The 17,039-nt window shown below is 31.2% G+C and overlaps 1 protein-coding gene and 2 non-coding genes across 5 annotated transcripts; 1 reads left to right on the forward strand and 2 right to left on the reverse strand.

The window, feature by feature from the left end:
• Nucleotides 1-8,305: 8,305 nt before the first annotated feature.
• On the reverse strand, nucleotides 8,306-8,395 carry TRNAY-GUA. Its single transcript is given in 2 exon segments — nucleotides 8,306-8,341; nucleotides 8,359-8,395. It is a non-coding gene; the product is annotated as a tRNA-Tyr (tRNA).
• A 3,900-nt stretch (nucleotides 8,396-12,295) lies between these two features.
• TRNAS-CGA lies at nucleotides 12,296-12,377 on the reverse strand. Its single transcript has one exon. It is a non-coding gene; the product is annotated as a tRNA-Ser (tRNA).
• Nucleotides 12,378-13,131: 754 nt separating this feature from the next.
• On the forward strand, nucleotides 13,132-17,039 carry LOC114417282 (BTB/POZ domain-containing protein At3g22104-like). Of its 3 annotated transcripts, none has more exons than XM_028382428.1 (3): nucleotides 13,132-13,609; nucleotides 14,758-15,864; nucleotides 16,302-17,039. In XM_028382428.1, exons 1-3 carry the CDS (start codon nucleotides 13,544-13,546, stop codon nucleotides 16,758-16,760), a joined length of 1,632 nt encoding a protein of 543 aa, XP_028238229.1. In that variant the 5' UTR covers nucleotides 13,132-13,543; the 3' UTR covers nucleotides 16,761-17,039. The 3 variants fall into 3 exon arrangements, with proteins under 3 accessions (XP_028238229.1, XP_028238230.1, XP_028238231.1); XM_028382429.1 differs by lacking the exon at nucleotides 13,132-13,609 and adding an exon at nucleotides 13,999-14,575; XM_028382430.1 differs by lacking the exon at nucleotides 13,132-13,609 and adding an exon at nucleotides 14,011-14,588.

Raw genomic sequence — 17,039 nt, forward strand, 5'->3', positions numbered from 1 at the left:
TTAATTTGCTTGTGAAAAATGAGAGTAAATTTTTTTTCGTGATATACGTTCGCCAAACACGCACAAATACTTAAATGAATATATATAGATATATTAATTCAGTACACATCATTCACGTGACGGAAGGTAAATTAGTTTATACATATAATTAAATCTGTAATTTACATCCTCAATTCAAAAAGAATTATAGAACTCGCTACGAAGGAGTTGATTTCCAAAACACAACTCTCTCCCAAAATAATCTCAACGTCATCATGTTGACTTGACGACTTCAACAAAAGAATCTCACTCCACGTAATCTATTGTTGTCCATCTGCTCCCACGAATGAAGATTCGCAATCATCATAGGTACCAACCACACGGTACAAAAATTACAAGGATAAATTTATTACAAAAGAAACCAACAATTGTCAAATAACCATAATTGGCAAGAGAAACAATAACAAGTACCATGCTCATACGTAATTATCAATCAATACAATATACACTTAACAACTATTCATCAACTCTTCCACAATTCCAATCAATCATGCTCAGTATGATGCATGCACCTAACCTCATCTCTCAAATGTAATGTGGTACCATTCATTAGGAAATAGCCTAAGCGTGTCCACGTGACACTCTTACTTAGGAAAACTAGGTAACAAGTGTCGAGGTCACCCTATCATGCACTGGAAACTCCCCCCGTCCCCCATGATGATCTGCCTGAGTCATAAAGGAGTTCCAAGCCAAGTGACATGCCATCAAGTACAAGTATTTTCCCTTATGAAAAACTACAAGAATTTATTGACAAAGTTTATATTATTTCCATGTAGCACGAAGTATGACACATGGGCACCATCAATGCACTGACCGTGAAAAATTAAAGATTCTAAGTCATCCCTTCACTCCAGAGATGCTTGAACTCTTTAACCACTTTATTTCCCCCACCAAGGATATTCAACTTGGTCACTGCATCCCTCATGTACATACACAATATACATCATCACAATGACATTGTCAACATTAACAATATCTCATCTCAATATCATTATCAACATCAACATCATCTCATCTCAGTGACATTACCAATAATAACAACATCATCTCATCTCAATGACATTAACAACAATAATAACATCATTTCATATCAATATTATCATCAATAACAACATCATTCTCTATCAACATAATCATAAATATCAATGTCATCTCATATCAATTAATATCATCAATAACAATATCATCAGTAAATCACATTTCGCGCATACATACATATATAGTTTATGCCTAAGATTCACACTCCCCAAGTCTTCATACAACACAAGTCTAATAAAAACAACATAGTTATTTATCAATAACAGATGTATCGCATCTCATTAATTGAAAATATTATTTTTATTGAAAATTAGCATACACATGGACAGACATACATTTCCATAATTGGGTTCCATGACCTCAACTATGGTATCAAAGTCATAAAATCATAATAAACTCCCCTCATCTATCATGAGCTCTTCGTCAACTCCTTTCTGTGTCGCTTGGAGACCTCTCTCGTTCATGTTCTTCAGTCCAAACACACAGTTCTATATACTAAATTGAAGGAAATTTAGTATAGATATCAAAAATAAGGTTAATAATAACATACAGGGTCAAATACCTCTGTCAAAATAAAATGGGCTAAGGGTGTTTCGGGTTCTACTACAAAGAGATGTCATTTTGAAATTCCAATCAAGCCAATGTGACTAGGGTTCAGCGAAGGTCACACAAATAACATCAATTTTATAAAAAGGAAACTTTTACAACGTCTCATTTTCAAGGGTTTTTCAAAGGAAGTGTAAAAACATCCTATTACGGTACCCCAAACACAAGAGACACCAAGGGAAGCTCAAACTAACTAGGAGAAAGACATAGAATTCGAGATTACCTCAGAGAAACTACGAAAGAAAGGATTGAGAGCTTGTTCTCCATCGAATCCTCAGGGTGGATTCTGAGGATTTCACTCCGATTAAAGTGCTCTTCTCCGTGTTGTGGTTCGACGGCAAACAACGACGGCTCATGGTGGTCATCGGTGGTCGTGGGTGGTGGAGGAGGAGTTTTTAGGGTGGTTTGGGCGGAGTTTTGAGAGAGAGGCATGAAATCGTATTTTTTATGCTGAAGAACGTATTTATAATCTGCAGATCTCGCTTAGCGAGACAGGCTCGCTAAGTGGGAATTCACTTTAGGCACTAAGCGCGACTTTTCATGTTGAGTGCAACTTCTCTCGGGTTGGGATTTGCTTTGAGCGTGACATTTCGCGCTAAGCAGAATTCCTTTTACGCTGAGCGCAACATTTCAGGTAGGAATTGCGCTTAGCGCACTTCTTGCACTAAACGAGATGTCAAAAGTATTATTTTGCAAATCCCAATGTTCAAAACATCAAGACATGGGTTACGAACCTACGATCCAAATTTGAAGGCGATCCAACGGTTAACGAGTCCAGGATCGCAGTTTTACCAGAACAGGTTTAGGTAAAACTTAAAATCTCTTAATTTTAACATAAGTCAATAAAACTCCACATAACTCAGCATCCACATCAAGCAAATTACGCATGACTAATTCACACAATATCTCAACTCATCCAAATCAATCACATAATCAAATAACACGATAAATACATTTAACATCAATTTACAACTAGCGAAATTTCAAGGCATTACAACGTAGATCTAGGGACATCAATTTGGACTAGCAAGCGAGGATCCCCATGGGAACTGTCCTGTATAGGATCCCGCAGACGGGAATTTTTTCCCCACTAGGACGGGGACAAGGATAAATATTACCCCATGGGAACGGCGGGACGAGGTCAAGGATCACACCCCCTATCCCAAGAAAATTACATAATTACCATTATATTAATTGTTATTTTATATTTTAAATATTAAAATATTAAAGGTTGGTTTTATATTTTACTTGTATTAGAATTTAAAATTAATGTTTTAAATTGTTGGTGAGACTTTTTAAGTCTTTTAAATTTATTTGTATTAGAATTTAAAATTAATTTTCTTTTAAATTTCGGTGCCCTATAGATACCCACGGGGACGAGAACAAGAGAAAAAAAATCTCCCATGACAGGGATCGAGGACGGGGAGTTAGTTGGGGGAGAGAGGGAGTACTCCCCGGCCCCGCCCTAGCCCATTAATATCTCTTTGTGGATCAATTGACATAGTTATTTGAGCTTAACTGGAGTTATAAAATTTGTGTTTTGGATATATTACTTCTAGTGAAGGATACTCATGATCAATAAAAAATAATTATTTATTTTCATCCATTTTCATCTTACAAACATAACATAATAATATTTTTTTATCTCACGCACTTCAATAAATTCATAATCTCATAAAGTCATTGGTGAACCTACATTAAGGTCACATGGTGAACTTGCACGATTGCACCCACTCAATTTCAAAAATTCACAAGTAAATGTTTTCTTTACAAATTTTTGAAGTAAAATCTTATATTTTGTATTTCACTTCTTTTATATTTATATATAAATCTCTGATTTCAAATTGTATAATTTGTCTCTACTGACTCAAGGTCATGGGTACATCACTTCCATAAAGCATTACGTGAGTTATCATAAAAATGATTAAAAGTATGAGAAAAAGTGATTTCAATAGAAATGATGTAGTTTTAATATATTCATTAAAAAAAACTTATATGTCTATCTGTTAATAAAAAACATATAAATTGTTAATGTAATATTATATTATTAAATCATACATGTGAATGTCTTCTACTACAAAAACAATAAATTATTAAATCAATTTTAAAATAAAATAAAAACTAGACTTAGTTTAGTAAAAATAAAAAATAAAATTAAGTATTTTTTATATGATTCATGATACAATATTTTGATTTAGTAGGATAAATGATTTTTTTAGACAATTCACAATGTTTTAAAAATGATTTAAATGGATGAAATTTTAGATTTTTTCATTTTTTTCTGTTGCGGATCATCCCGCTAAGCCCACGGATTATGCGATACAGGTGCGGATTCACTAAATCAAAGTCTGTTTGAATTGTAGGTTTCACCAGTTGTGAAATTTGCGGGCGAACTTATCAACATGGACAACTCTAGTGATAGTCATTATCTTGATATATAACTTGTTACACTAAATAATAATATTCTACTAAAAAAATTACTATAATTTAAATCATAGGTTTTTATAAAAAACAATGTTAGATTTTTATTTTTATTGAGTGACACAAAACAACTACACTAAAGAGAATATTATTTTCTATTTGTACGTCTCTATCTAAAAAGCTTAAGTACATAATCATCAATAAAAGAGATGCACCTAAGCAACACATATGGCGCAAAAACAATTAAACTACATTAAGATAAAATATCGATTAGAAAATAATTCCTTTACCACGTACAAGAAGACATAGTATACTGGCAAATTTGTGGCCATACTAATTGCAGAACTAGTCTTCGCCTTTTTCTTGTGGGCAAAGCTTTGAACCTGATTTCCCTATTCATCAAACAACTTCTCATCCTATAAACATGTCAATTAAAAAAATGTATTACTTTGGCCTTCTTAGGAGCTTCATATCTTCAGCCCGGTAATTCTCAGCTTCTTGAATCATTCTCATAATTTCTTCGACTTTCTTTGTCATTGGTTATTGTAAGATCGTTCTTGTTGCCAGTGATTTTTTCCTCAGCAGAAACATACCATTTTCATCTATTGCAAAGCATACATATATCAAAAGGATGTTTATAAGGAGCAAGAGGAAAGCTTATGTGTAACACCCCTAAATGTCAAGGTCTCAACGACTCACCCTCTACGTGAAATCACTGGCCCTTGTTCTGTGGCTCTCATAAACACAAATCTTGACACCGAATGCATTGTCTTCTTCAGGTGTTCCGAAAACTTTTGCCACAAGTAATTGAAGAGTAGAAATCAATGTCCTTAAATAAAGAATCTAACTCAATGTTGGTAGTAACATCATAAGAGAGGACTCCTTTTTGCCCTCTCACATGCAGTTCTCAACTTCCTTATGGCTTTTGGATTTCAACTAATGTCTACTCTATTCTTGTTTTTGAACTCCTCTACAAAGTAGTTCACCATTTTGTTGTCAAAGTCCCGTCCACCAAGGTGAGTGTTTCCGGCAGTCGCCTTAACTTGGAAGATCCACTGCCATATCTTTTAGGAGTTATAATGTTGGTCTAACGGTAAAAAGAAAAGGAAAGGGGGAGAGATCGCAATTTGAATACCCCGGTTAATAAAAACTAACAATAATAAGTACTAACAACTAACATTTGTTGATAAAAAACGCAAAAAACTTGAAAGACCTTATCCTCAACTTTAAGGAGAGACACATCAAAAACATCAAAAGTACCACCACCAAGATCAAAAATGAAAATGTTTCCCTCTCCAGCACAATTAGTTCTCTTGTCAAGGTCATATGAAATAGCTGCAGCAGTAGGTTCATTGATTATCCTCATAACATTGAGATGGACACAGCATCTTCTTTTGAATGGGATCACTATATCATCTCCTGCCAATTAACCTCTTGGCATCTGCAAAAGTTATAAGAAATATCAAAAAGTCTAGGGAGAAATCAGATATAAAAAAAGAAGGCAGTAAAAGTCAAGAGTAAAGAAAAATATACCAAAAATAGTGTTTTCTAAGTTGGTCACCAATTAATCTCTCTGATTGTATGAAAAAGCAACAAAAGGTGTGATTATGTTGCCTTGTTGGTTGTGGATTATTTCTACTCTATTATGTTGCTCCAGCCACACTGCAACGCACGAATTCGTTGTACCTAGGTCGATTCCTATGCCAAATTTCTGATCTTCTCTGGCCATATACTCTGTTAGGTGAATGAAGAGTAAAACCACAAATTGAATTCAGGCTTTAAGAAAAACGGCTTTAAGATTTGATGAATGTGGCAGGTTAATTTATATGTGAGGAATGTGAAAATTAGCAGAAATACTTAAAACTATTCGCATGTAAGCAACTTGATTCCATAAATATAATGTAAGTATGTCTACCTAGCCATCAGAAATCACCATTTAAAGATGGAAAGCCTTCAAGTGATGGTGTGATAATTGACTATAGTAAGTTTTTTTTTGGGGAGTGGAAATTGACTATAGTAAGTTGCTTTTTATTAATTTTCCTTCTTTAATGTGATAAGGTAATAGTAGTAGTATTTGATTACATCGACTTGGGAAATGATCCAATCAAATGAGGTAATGGATTGAGTTAGACCATAATCGTCATCTAGTGTGAATAACCAATACAATTTTTTTTTATAAAAATGAAAATTTTAAATGAAAAAGAAAAAACGTTATCCAAGTTTTTAGCAATTTCAGAAACAAAAACTCAAAATTGTATGTGTATAATTTTGGAAACAAAATTCCAAAATTAAACATGTACAATTTCAAAATTTTATTTCCATAATTGTTTTTGAATCCCAAAACAATTTTGATTTTTATTTCTGAAATTGGTTTGTGATTCAAACATAATTTTGTAAATAAATTTTTTAAATGGAAATCTCATGGTTCTATAGATAAAATTTTGAATCACAAACCAATTCCGGAAATAAAGTTCCATAACTTATACAAAACCAGAAAGAAAACATAAAAAGACAATTTCAAAAAGAGAATCAAGCCACTAGCGAAAGGGAGGCATCACAAGCTCGAAGGGGACAAGAGTAAGGATGAGAGTGGGATGGACTGATTGGTTTTAGAAGATGAAGCTACAAAAACAAGGAGAGGGTGTAGTTAGGGATATAAAGGTGTCGATAGTATGAGCCTTATTTACGAAGCTTTGCTATATATTCTTTGGACACGGGCTTTACAAGTTTACGTTATGGCCCTGCAATCTCTTAACTTTCTCTCTTTTACAATGGACCTTGTTGATATCTAATTGATATCACCATGTTGTTGAAGATAAAAAAAAAACTTTTATTAAATATAACTTATTCATTGTAAAAAAAAATTAATAAAAATATTTTTATTTCTCTAATTAAATTTTATCATGATACATTGATACTCAATAAAAAGACATTATTTGGTTCTTTTAATACATTTATTTTGCTTTGAAGACTTTCCTCCCAAAAAAAATATATACTGTATCAGAAAATGCAAATAATACCTTGTTCACTAATTGCAGGAAGTCTAGTTATTTCAAATTTCACATAAAGGTTTGATGTTTGTTAATGTTCACAAAATAAAATAATGAAGTGAAAATCTAAATCAATCTAGTTTTGTAACCTAATAGCTCTATAGCCTATTCAATTTATGCTTAAAACTCAAGATTTTTAGGTCATGTTTGGGGCAATTGAATTTTTTTTAGTTAAAAATTACTTTAAAGTCAAATATTAAAATAAGAGCTTTAAAAATAAAGTAAAAATTATTTGAAGCTTTATAGTAAAAAAAAAATTCATTGTCTCTCTCTCACATCAATTAGTTCAAGATGAAGAAAGGGAGAGCAAAGATAGGATATGCAACTTAACTTTAAAAACTATATTAGTTTTTTTTTTTATGAAGATAAGTTGCATATCTTCTTTTTGTTTTATGAAAGTTAAATTCCTTAAAAGAAAAAGAAAAGAATTAAGTCAAACATTACCTTAAATTGGATTCTCACTCTCTCAATTAATTAGCTCTAGATCCACATGCATTTTTTTTTAATGAAAGGGAACCTCCAAAAAAAACTAAAAACAGCGTGGGAACACGATTAAAGCAACATCCACCATTACAAGGCTAACAAGAAAATAAAAATTCTAAGTTGATTATCTAAAGACAAACCATAATAACCTAAATTGTCCACCATTTGATTTTCTTCCCGGAAGAGACCATTGCAAAAGAACCTCCATGTGAGTTAGATATTCTGAATTAAGCTTATAGCAAGGGTGATGCTCAGGACAGCCACCAAAAAATCTCCAAAGGGTGACTACGAGTGCCTTCAAAAATCACTTTTTGTTTCTATTTCATCTCATTTTCTGCTATAAATGTGTTTTTAATTAACATAAAATAACCCTCAAAGAACAATAAAAAAATATGTCTATTTTATGAATAAAAAAATATTTTTTTGTCCATAAAATAAGTTGGATTCGTAAAAGTATAATTCATAACATAGACATACTTATTTGTGAATAGTCAGTCACTTTTTTATATCAAGTTGCAGAGATTATAAGATCAAGATTGATGGGTAACTGATAAATTTAAGTAGCTTGTTGGTGTAAACATTGAATGAATAATTTTGTTTTATGGTTCGAAAATACTGAATTTATTCTAGAAACGGAAAAAACGGAAAAAACGAAAAAAAGAAGAAATTCCGACCTACCGGATTCGAACCAGTGACCTAAGGATATCTGAGGTTTTAACCACTACAGTCCTCCGCTCTACCAACTGAGCTAAGGTCGGCTTGTTAATATTGTAGCAGCATATAACTAATTATATAGTATTATCCAGGTTGCACTAATTTGCCCCATTTGTTATTTCAAAATATTATTTGAGAATATTCTTGCTTTTGTTAACATAGAAAGCACAACTCTCTAACATCTCACCCGAAAAAGAAAAAAAAAACTCATTTTCTAACAATTTTGTGCACGGATGCAAATATATATACATATATATATATAGCATTGCACATAGTTGTGGGTTAACGTGTTCTTTTAGAAAATGAGTTGGTATTGGTAATGAACGTATTTTATTTACTTCCACAAATGAAAAAAAAAATACTATCACTAATATAAACCAAATATATACATACTCGATCTATATGGTATTATAACAATAACCGCAACTTCTCACATTTGAGCTTTACTTCTTCTTTTTTCTTTGTTTATAACAATTTTCTCATTTGAGCTTTACTTTGACCAATAGGGGATTAGAAACATCCCATCTTTTTTTTATATATATAAAAAAGCACCCCATTTTTATAAAAGGGTATTTAACCAATGAAATATTAATCCGAACCTGACATGTCAGTTGTCCAATTTGATCTAACCAAAGGGGTTCGGTTTTTCATAAGAGAAAAAGGTTAACAAAAAGAAAGTTAGATAAGACAGGAAAGATTCTTAAAGAAAAAAAAAATGTAAATTGGGAAGTAAAGATTCTGACCCTATACGACTTTTCTTCTTCTTTTTTGTTCATTTTTCATCTTCACGGTTCTCTCGTTTGAACTTTAAAGTTTTGTTTTTGGTCAACCCATTCGTCTCATCTCCATCACATCCAACTTTTGTCTTTAAGCCAAAGATCTACACAGTTCATTTTCACATGCCTCTCTTTAAAGATTTTTTTCAGTGTGTGGGCGATGCGTAAAAGTTTTAGAGAATTTTGTTTATATTTTTAACAATGTTTACATCAATCTAAACATATTTATATTCTATCAATCTTTCTGATAATTGCAATCAAAATTATTTTTTGTACATCTTAATTAAAATCTTTTCTATCGGTTGACTACAACAGAAGGCTTTTTCAGGCAAAGAAACCAGATAATTTTTACATTAAGACAATTTTGAGTCCTTAAAATTATTATAAGTGATAAATTTTTTTAAACTATTTGATATAACTAAATACTTAAAATTTAAATTCAAGATTATAAATTGTTATAATAATTTTACATATTCGGTTATACACAAGTGGAAAAATCAGTAAAAATAAAAAAGTTATATGCAAGTGGAGCTTTATGCTAGAATATCCTCTTTTGTTTTTGGTAACCAAAAAACTTTCTTTATATATAAATTAAAATATATGTCTTAAATGGGAGCATTTTTCGAAACTATCCTTTAATTAGAATATTTTTTTCAACAAAAGCATTCTACATAATTTTTCTTAATCTGCTGTCTGTGATTAAAAAAAATGACAGGAAACAAATCATTGAAGCTTGGAAAATTTGCGAAAGTCAGAGAGGTAGTGAGCTTCATTAATTGATGGAACACTAGTTGTACTGCTATAGTATTCTGAGATGGAGAGAATGGTGAAGCAAAATAAGAGAATTAGGGAAAGCACTCGTCATAGAGAAAAAGATGAAAAATATCATAGATTCATAGTTGTTCCATTATTTAAAGATGTGCATATAAAACAATACACAGATATTTATAAAAGCTTAACAAAAAACTAACTTATTGATAATAATCTAACAAAATCAACTAATATATTGCTGAGGAACAATGATACATACATGTACCTTCTGAGACAAAGTTAGAAGCTAGACTACTGTTTGTCATGTTATTACAATATTTTATTTGTGTTAATACATTTTTAAAATATTTTTTCATCTTCATAAATATAAAAATATTCAAAATTTGTCTTTGTGAAATTTTTAGTATTTTTTTCTTTCTTACAAAATTAAGATGTATAATTTTTTTCAAACGAAAAGTTATATAAATTCAAATTTATGATTATTGACTTTTTATATTGATTATACATAATGTAAATATGATTTTTTTACATTAGTGATACGTATAATTGATATGAAATGTAATATTTTTTACATTAAATATACATATAACCAATAAAAAAATGATGAACTGATTTGTTGGAATTGAAACCATTTAAGTTGAAATTCATGATATTAAATCAAATACCATGATATTAAACCAAATACCTACTGCAAGCAACTAAAAAGAAAGATAAAGAAGGAGAATTGTTGAAACTTAATAGTCTAAACTAATCATGAGCAACTATAATGTCATACATTCTATTTTATAGGTAAAAAAATATATTAAAATTTTTTACAATAACAAATTTTTAACATTTTTATATTTACAAAAATAAACAACATATTTTAGTTTTTTTTAAAGATTATAAAATCTAAACTGAGAATCCAAAACAGGTTCATTTATTAGTTTGACGGACCTATAAAAAAATGTCGGTTCGACGGACAGGCATTTTGAAATATTCTTAAGCCATAATTTATTTCAGAGAGGTACAGTGAATAGGACAATTATCAAACCACATTTTTTTATTTATTAATATTATTAAACTATATATAAAGGAATTACTAAGGAAGCTTTAAAAAGCTTACTGCATATACTATATTCACCAAATATATTTAATAGAGATATTATCCAAGGTACAAACTTTGACCTTGTTATAAGCTAATCATTTGTATTTTCTTTAACTGAACCATCAACATTTTAGCTCCAACGCAAATGTTTACTCAGCTGTTTAAAATTAATCAATGTTACTTAATAAATCTTTATTAGTGAAATAGATGATTTGAAAATGCATTATTTAAATAAGTTGGTTAATTCATTCCTATCAATTAAAGAACCATTTCCAATTACAAAATTTAACATGGCTCAATTAATTACCTCTTTCTAGTAGCTTTAGCATTAGAGTAAATTTTTGTGTAAAGTTTTAAAATTTATGTAACATTGCAAGATTCACAAATTTTAGATAAGTAACTCATTTAAGAAATCATGTATTATTCTTAATTACTTTAAAAACTTACTTTAATAAATTCAATTAATGGTTATACATCAATAATATAAAATAGTTTTTCATTGTTAATGAATGAAAAATTATTGTAAGTATCACTATTAAGCTAATTATATAAAAATCAATATCTTTATCGGATATAATTTATAACTACATGACAATGCCAAACTGTTTTAGATTTATTGAAAAAAAATATTTTTACACAAAATAAAGTCCAAAGATGCCAGACACATGTAATATCAACACCTCTTGTTTATGCTCATAAAAAACTCTCAATAAATATTTATCATCACATACACAATTACAAGTTTTTTTTTTTTTAACAAACTTAAGAAAAGCCTCCTCATTAAAAGTTTTCTAAACAAATCTGATAAACCCTTCCAATTACAAAACCCCCTCTGTCTAAGCTAGGTGGTTCTTCTCTTTTCACATGATTCCTTAATATAACAAAGATCATGATTTCCTCAAAAAATAAATTTACTAGTTATCTAATCACAAATCATGATATATAATATATTTATTATATTTTATAATAACTATCTTAACGATCTTATAAATAATAATTTATAATTCAATATTATTTAGAACATAACCATTAAACTCAATCTTTTTTACAATAAAAGTTATATATATATATATATATATATATTCTAATAATATAAAATAATTTTATATTCAATCATAATCTATTATGTAAAGATAAATTTATTAATTTTTATAATTATTATTTTAAAATTTATTTAATCGGAGATTTATGATAACCAACATTGTAAAATTATTTGATAATGCTAATACATAGTCATTATATTTTTTTTAATAATGATATTTTTTGGGTGAGTAAATATTGACATTTAATTTTGGGTGAGTAAAAGGAACCGTCGACAGCAGGATTCGAACCTGCGCAGGCATAGCCCAACAGATTTCGAGTCTGTCTCCTTAACCACTCGGACATATCGACTTTTTCCCTATATGATTCACTATATTTAAGTTTTAATATATATTAAATTAACATAACTTACCGAAAAACTGGGTCATTGAACTAGTTGGTGTTTTGGTGGGGTAAGCAAAAGGACTTGAATTGGTCCCATAAGAAGCACATGCCAAGAAAAAGGTGTACATGGTAAATTAGGTCAATTACATGGCAGATGACCAGAAAACGAAAAGAAAAAGAGAGATAAATGTGGGGACACCAAAGTTACTAAAATATTGGACCCTTATATGGTGTTGTTGTTGATGCACATATATAAAACACTTGTAATCAAAGAATTAGTGTAATGGTGTAAGATATTATTATATTTATTTAAGTGAATATGACTTATTTAATAGAAGAACTTATTTGATTTTTATTGTATAATTTTTTTATGAGTGATAATCACGTCCTATAAATCAAATTAGTATCTAATCCAGTGAGTTGAGAGAAATAGATTGTCTCTAATTCGGGACAAATATAAAGAAAGATGATGTCAGGTATAAAAGCTTTAAGTTCTAAGTCTTATTTTTCTTGATTTTTTTTTTCTGACTTGCTGAGGAGAAAAGAAATTAGAATTCTTCATAAACTATATGTTGTTATTTTAGAGGCTAGTCTAGTAATATTATTTTTGCAGGAATGTCAGAAGGTTCGGTGCTATATATTATGGTATAATAATTTATAATATGCTATCTATATAGTCTATAGTTATACACAACAAAATATATAATTATTTCCCCTCTCTCGCGTTGTGTTGTGTGTTTTCTCTCTGACTCGTAGCCCGTCCACACATTTTTTATGTCACTCTTGTGTCTTTATATGCTTTGTTGCTTCTCATTCACTTCGAACTTTGTCTTTGTTGTGTCTCTGTGGAGAACCACAACACTTCTGCGCCAATTGACTGGTACCACCACCCCATTACAAGGACCAGGGTATTGTCCACTTTTGCTTTGTCTTTTTGTTAGTCTCAGAATATGATGATTTTCTTCTCAGTCCTTCTTCCTCTTCCCTCCCCAGTTTGGCTTTCCCATGTCTCTCCCTTCTTTAGATTATCTTTCATGTAAGATTAGTCCCTCCCAGAAAGCCAATTATAAACACCCTTTATTTGTGTTTTTGTTTTTTTTTTCTTTTCTTTTTTATTTATTTTGTTTTGAGTTATGGAAGCTTGTTGCTGCAACCTTGAAGTAGATGTAAATGGAGAAGAGACTTTCATGGTGGACAAGGTAACCCTTTCTCTTTTTGTCTCTCTTCTTTATTGCTTGGTTCAAAGTGCCTGTTTTTGATAATCTTGTCATTTGTTTCTAAACTTTCTTTACAAACTTTGTTGGACATTGGTTCACTTTTTCTTTTCTTTTTTTCTTCTTCTTCTATGTTTTACCTTTATTGTAAATTCTCAATCTTTTCTTTCCCCCCCTTTTTCTCGTGTTTGTTTATAGGATCTAATAACTATACTAAAACATACTATCGATACTATGTTGAACATAACAGTCACAAAGGTTGGTCTTTTCAACATTTTGGTTGATGGTTTCAGTTCTGGCTAAATGCTGCTAGCTACTCATGAATATAGAATGAATATGATTCAATGATTTATGCTTTGCAATTTATAATCTTTCTTTATTCTCTTTTCTGCTTTCTTTCTAGCTAGGAGCAGTGGCTACCCTCAGTTACTTTATGATTTGTGTATGTAGCTTTCCGCCCATCATTAATTTGCACCTACGTAGCTGTGAGGTGGGGCAACTTCTGTTTGTCCATGCCACAATAATTTTCCATCTCCATTTTCACTAACCACAAGCATGAGTCACCGTTTTTCATCATCTTTCGTTTTTGTTTTTGTTTTTATTTTTTGATGTTGCATGTCACATTAAATGCTGCTGCTATGGTCTTCTGAGCCTTTAATGTTCCCACCTTCATTTTGTTTGTTTTATTCACACTTTGTTTTATAGAGGGGCCGAGGGTTGCTTTCATGCCACTTATTTCCTTTCTATATCCTTCCATGCCAGATGATTTGTAAACAGTGAACCTTCCTGCTCACACTTACTTACAATTTAATGAATTTATTGTCTAACGACTCCAATCCATTCTTTTGTTTTCAGAGCTTTAATTGGAGTGGAACTTTCCCTTCATTCTTTCCCATTTTTTTCAACTTGTTCCCTTTTTAGTCTATGTGCTCTAGTGATTCCATGTTTTTGGTGGGCTATTTTGGTATTTAATTTAGCCTATTGTCATTAATATCTTTTTCCACAAAAATAAAGTTGCCGTTTACTAGTTTACTGCAATTTCTTTCTTATCTACTTGTTCCTAGAGAATGGCACATTATTTCTTCTTTTATCAATTAATCATCTAACTTGGTCTTAAATGGGTGCTTTTGCAGACTGTTATTACTCAGTATTCAAACAAATTTGCTAGACTATTTGGAAAGTCTAGTGGTGCCACAGGAAAGCTTAAAGTAATATTCCATGATTTTCCAGGAGGTGCTGAAGGCTTTGAGCTTATGTTGAAATTCTGTTACAACAATGGAACAGCTGATATAAACCCTTCCAATTTGTTTCTTGCACGTTGTGCTGCTGAGTACATGGAAATGAAGGAACCCATGGCTGATGTTTCTAACTTGTTGGAGCAAACTGAAAAGTCACTCCAAGAGATTAGCTATTGGACTTGGTCAGATATTTTGATTGGTCTGAAACAGTGCCAGAGTTTACTAGTTCCAGATTCTTCTGTGATGGTAGAGAGATGCTTGGATACTATTGTGGGGAGACTTGTTTTGGCCAGTGAAGCAAGTCCTTGTCCATCAACTAGTTCCACAGACAGTTCTTGGGTTCGGTATTCGTGCGACTCTAAGAGCACCGAGAGTGTAAAAACAAGTTTCTCTCGTTTAACATGGTGGTTTGAAGATCTCCTGTTTTTGAGTCCCTTGTTGGTTGCAATGTTGGTTAAGTCAATGCTTTTGCGAAAGATGGACCATCTTGTGATCAGCAAGTTTCTTCTCTACTATCAGAAGGCCAAATTTTCTACTGCTACTACACATGAGAAGTGCAAGATCATAGAAATGGTCATAGATATGCATTATGATATGGATCTAAGTTGTGTTCCTTGCAAAACTTTGTTTGGGATTTTGAGGGTTACTTTGGGATTGAACATAAGCAAATGTAGCAGGAATAAGTTGGAGACTATGATTGGTTCCCAGTTGGATCAAGCAACCTTGGACAATTTGCTTGTTCCATCTCCTCATGGAATAAGCTATTTATATGATGTGAACCTTATTTTGAGATTTTTGAAGGCATTCTTGCGGCGAGGAAATAGTCTAGTCACTCCCATTCGGATGAGGAAAGTTGCTAGCTTAATAGATTTGTATATAGCAGAAATAGCTCCTGATCCTTGTTTAAAAACTTCAAAGTTCTTGGCTCTTGCCACAGCAATTCCCGATTCTGCAAGAGATTCTTATGATGAGCTCTACCATGCAATGGACATGTATCTTGAGGTATAATAATTTCTTTCCAATTTAAATTTTAATATTGGAAGTCTGTAACTTCAGTCTTATGGTTACTGCCTGATTAAGATAAAGTTTAATTTCTATGTCCTGTTTACATTGTCAACTACTGTTAAAGTAATTATTGTAAAAATCAACAAATTTATTATACATAGCAGTTTGTGATTAAATGACATTGTAAAAAGCATTTACAATGTCAGTGCATACACTATTTAGTCTAATAATTATTTCCAATTTAATTTTTAAATTTGGAAATCTATAACTTCAGTCACATGGTTAACTACTTGATTAAGATATGTTCTATTCATTGGAAATGCTATTATATAATATCATGTGTAACACAGTGTAAAAATTGAATCTGCCTTTAAATTCATGGCCTATGCAAACATAGTGTGGTTGAAGTGTTGAGCTGACTAGTATTGTTATAGGTGCATACTCAATTGTCCCAGGAAGAAAGATTGAAGATATGCTGTGGTTTAAATTTTGAGAAGCTTTCACCTCAAGCTTGCCTACACCTTTCTCAGAACAAAAAATTTCCTTCAAAATCGACTGTTCAAGCTCTTATCTCTCAACAATCTAAGCTAAAAAATTTACTCCATGTCATTCCCAGTACATCTTCATACAATGATTCACCTTGCAGCTCCAGTGGTGCTGCTGCTCAAAAGGGAAAGAAAGACAAAACCAGTGAACAAGTTGTGTTGTATTCTGGCAATTTTGATCTTTCTACAGACAATGAGAAACTCAAAGCACATTTACAAGGAATGCAGTGGAGGGTCATGGAGTTAGAGAAATTCTGTAGGAAAATGCAAATCCAAATGGCAAAGATCACAAAATCAAAAGCATCAGGCCATAGTTATGCAAAATCTTTGCCCAAGCTATGCTCTTGACACTTTTTTTTTGGATTTTGTTTATTCTCCATTTGTAATTTTCATATATGTACAGCACAGGAATGAGTTGCGTGTCTGTAGTTTTTAATCTTTTCCGCGAAACTAAGAACAATGATATTGATTGTACAGTCATGAAATAATGGAAGAGACTTCAAAGAATTTCAGATTAGAGTGTGTGGACAATAATCCTGTGTAACAAAACATATCATGTTCTTCCTAGATTACTTTTTTTGAGTCTTTTCACAATAATACTATGAAAAAGTGATGAACCGTTACTTA

Source organism: Glycine soja, chromosome 6 (assembly GCF_004193775.1).
Source record: "Glycine soja cultivar W05 chromosome 6, ASM419377v2, whole genome shotgun sequence".
Taxonomy (NCBI): domain Eukaryota; kingdom Viridiplantae; phylum Streptophyta; class Magnoliopsida; order Fabales; family Fabaceae; genus Glycine; species Glycine soja.

What these genes read in the sequence shown, in the direction of transcription:
- LOC114417282 (XM_028382428.1), top strand. Translation starts at nt 13,544, where the DNA reads ATGGAAGCTTGTTGCTGCAACCTTGAAGTAGATGTAAATGGAGAAGAG. An exon ending in AGACTTTCATGGTGGACAAG is followed by an intron (nt 13,610 to 14,757) that starts GTAACCCTTTCT and finishes GTGCTTTTGCAG; the next exon opens with ACTGTTATTACTCAGTATTC. An exon ending in CAATGGACATGTATCTTGAG is followed by an intron (nt 15,865 to 16,301) that starts GTATAATAATTT and finishes GTATTGTTATAG; the next exon opens with GTGCATACTCAATTGTCCCA.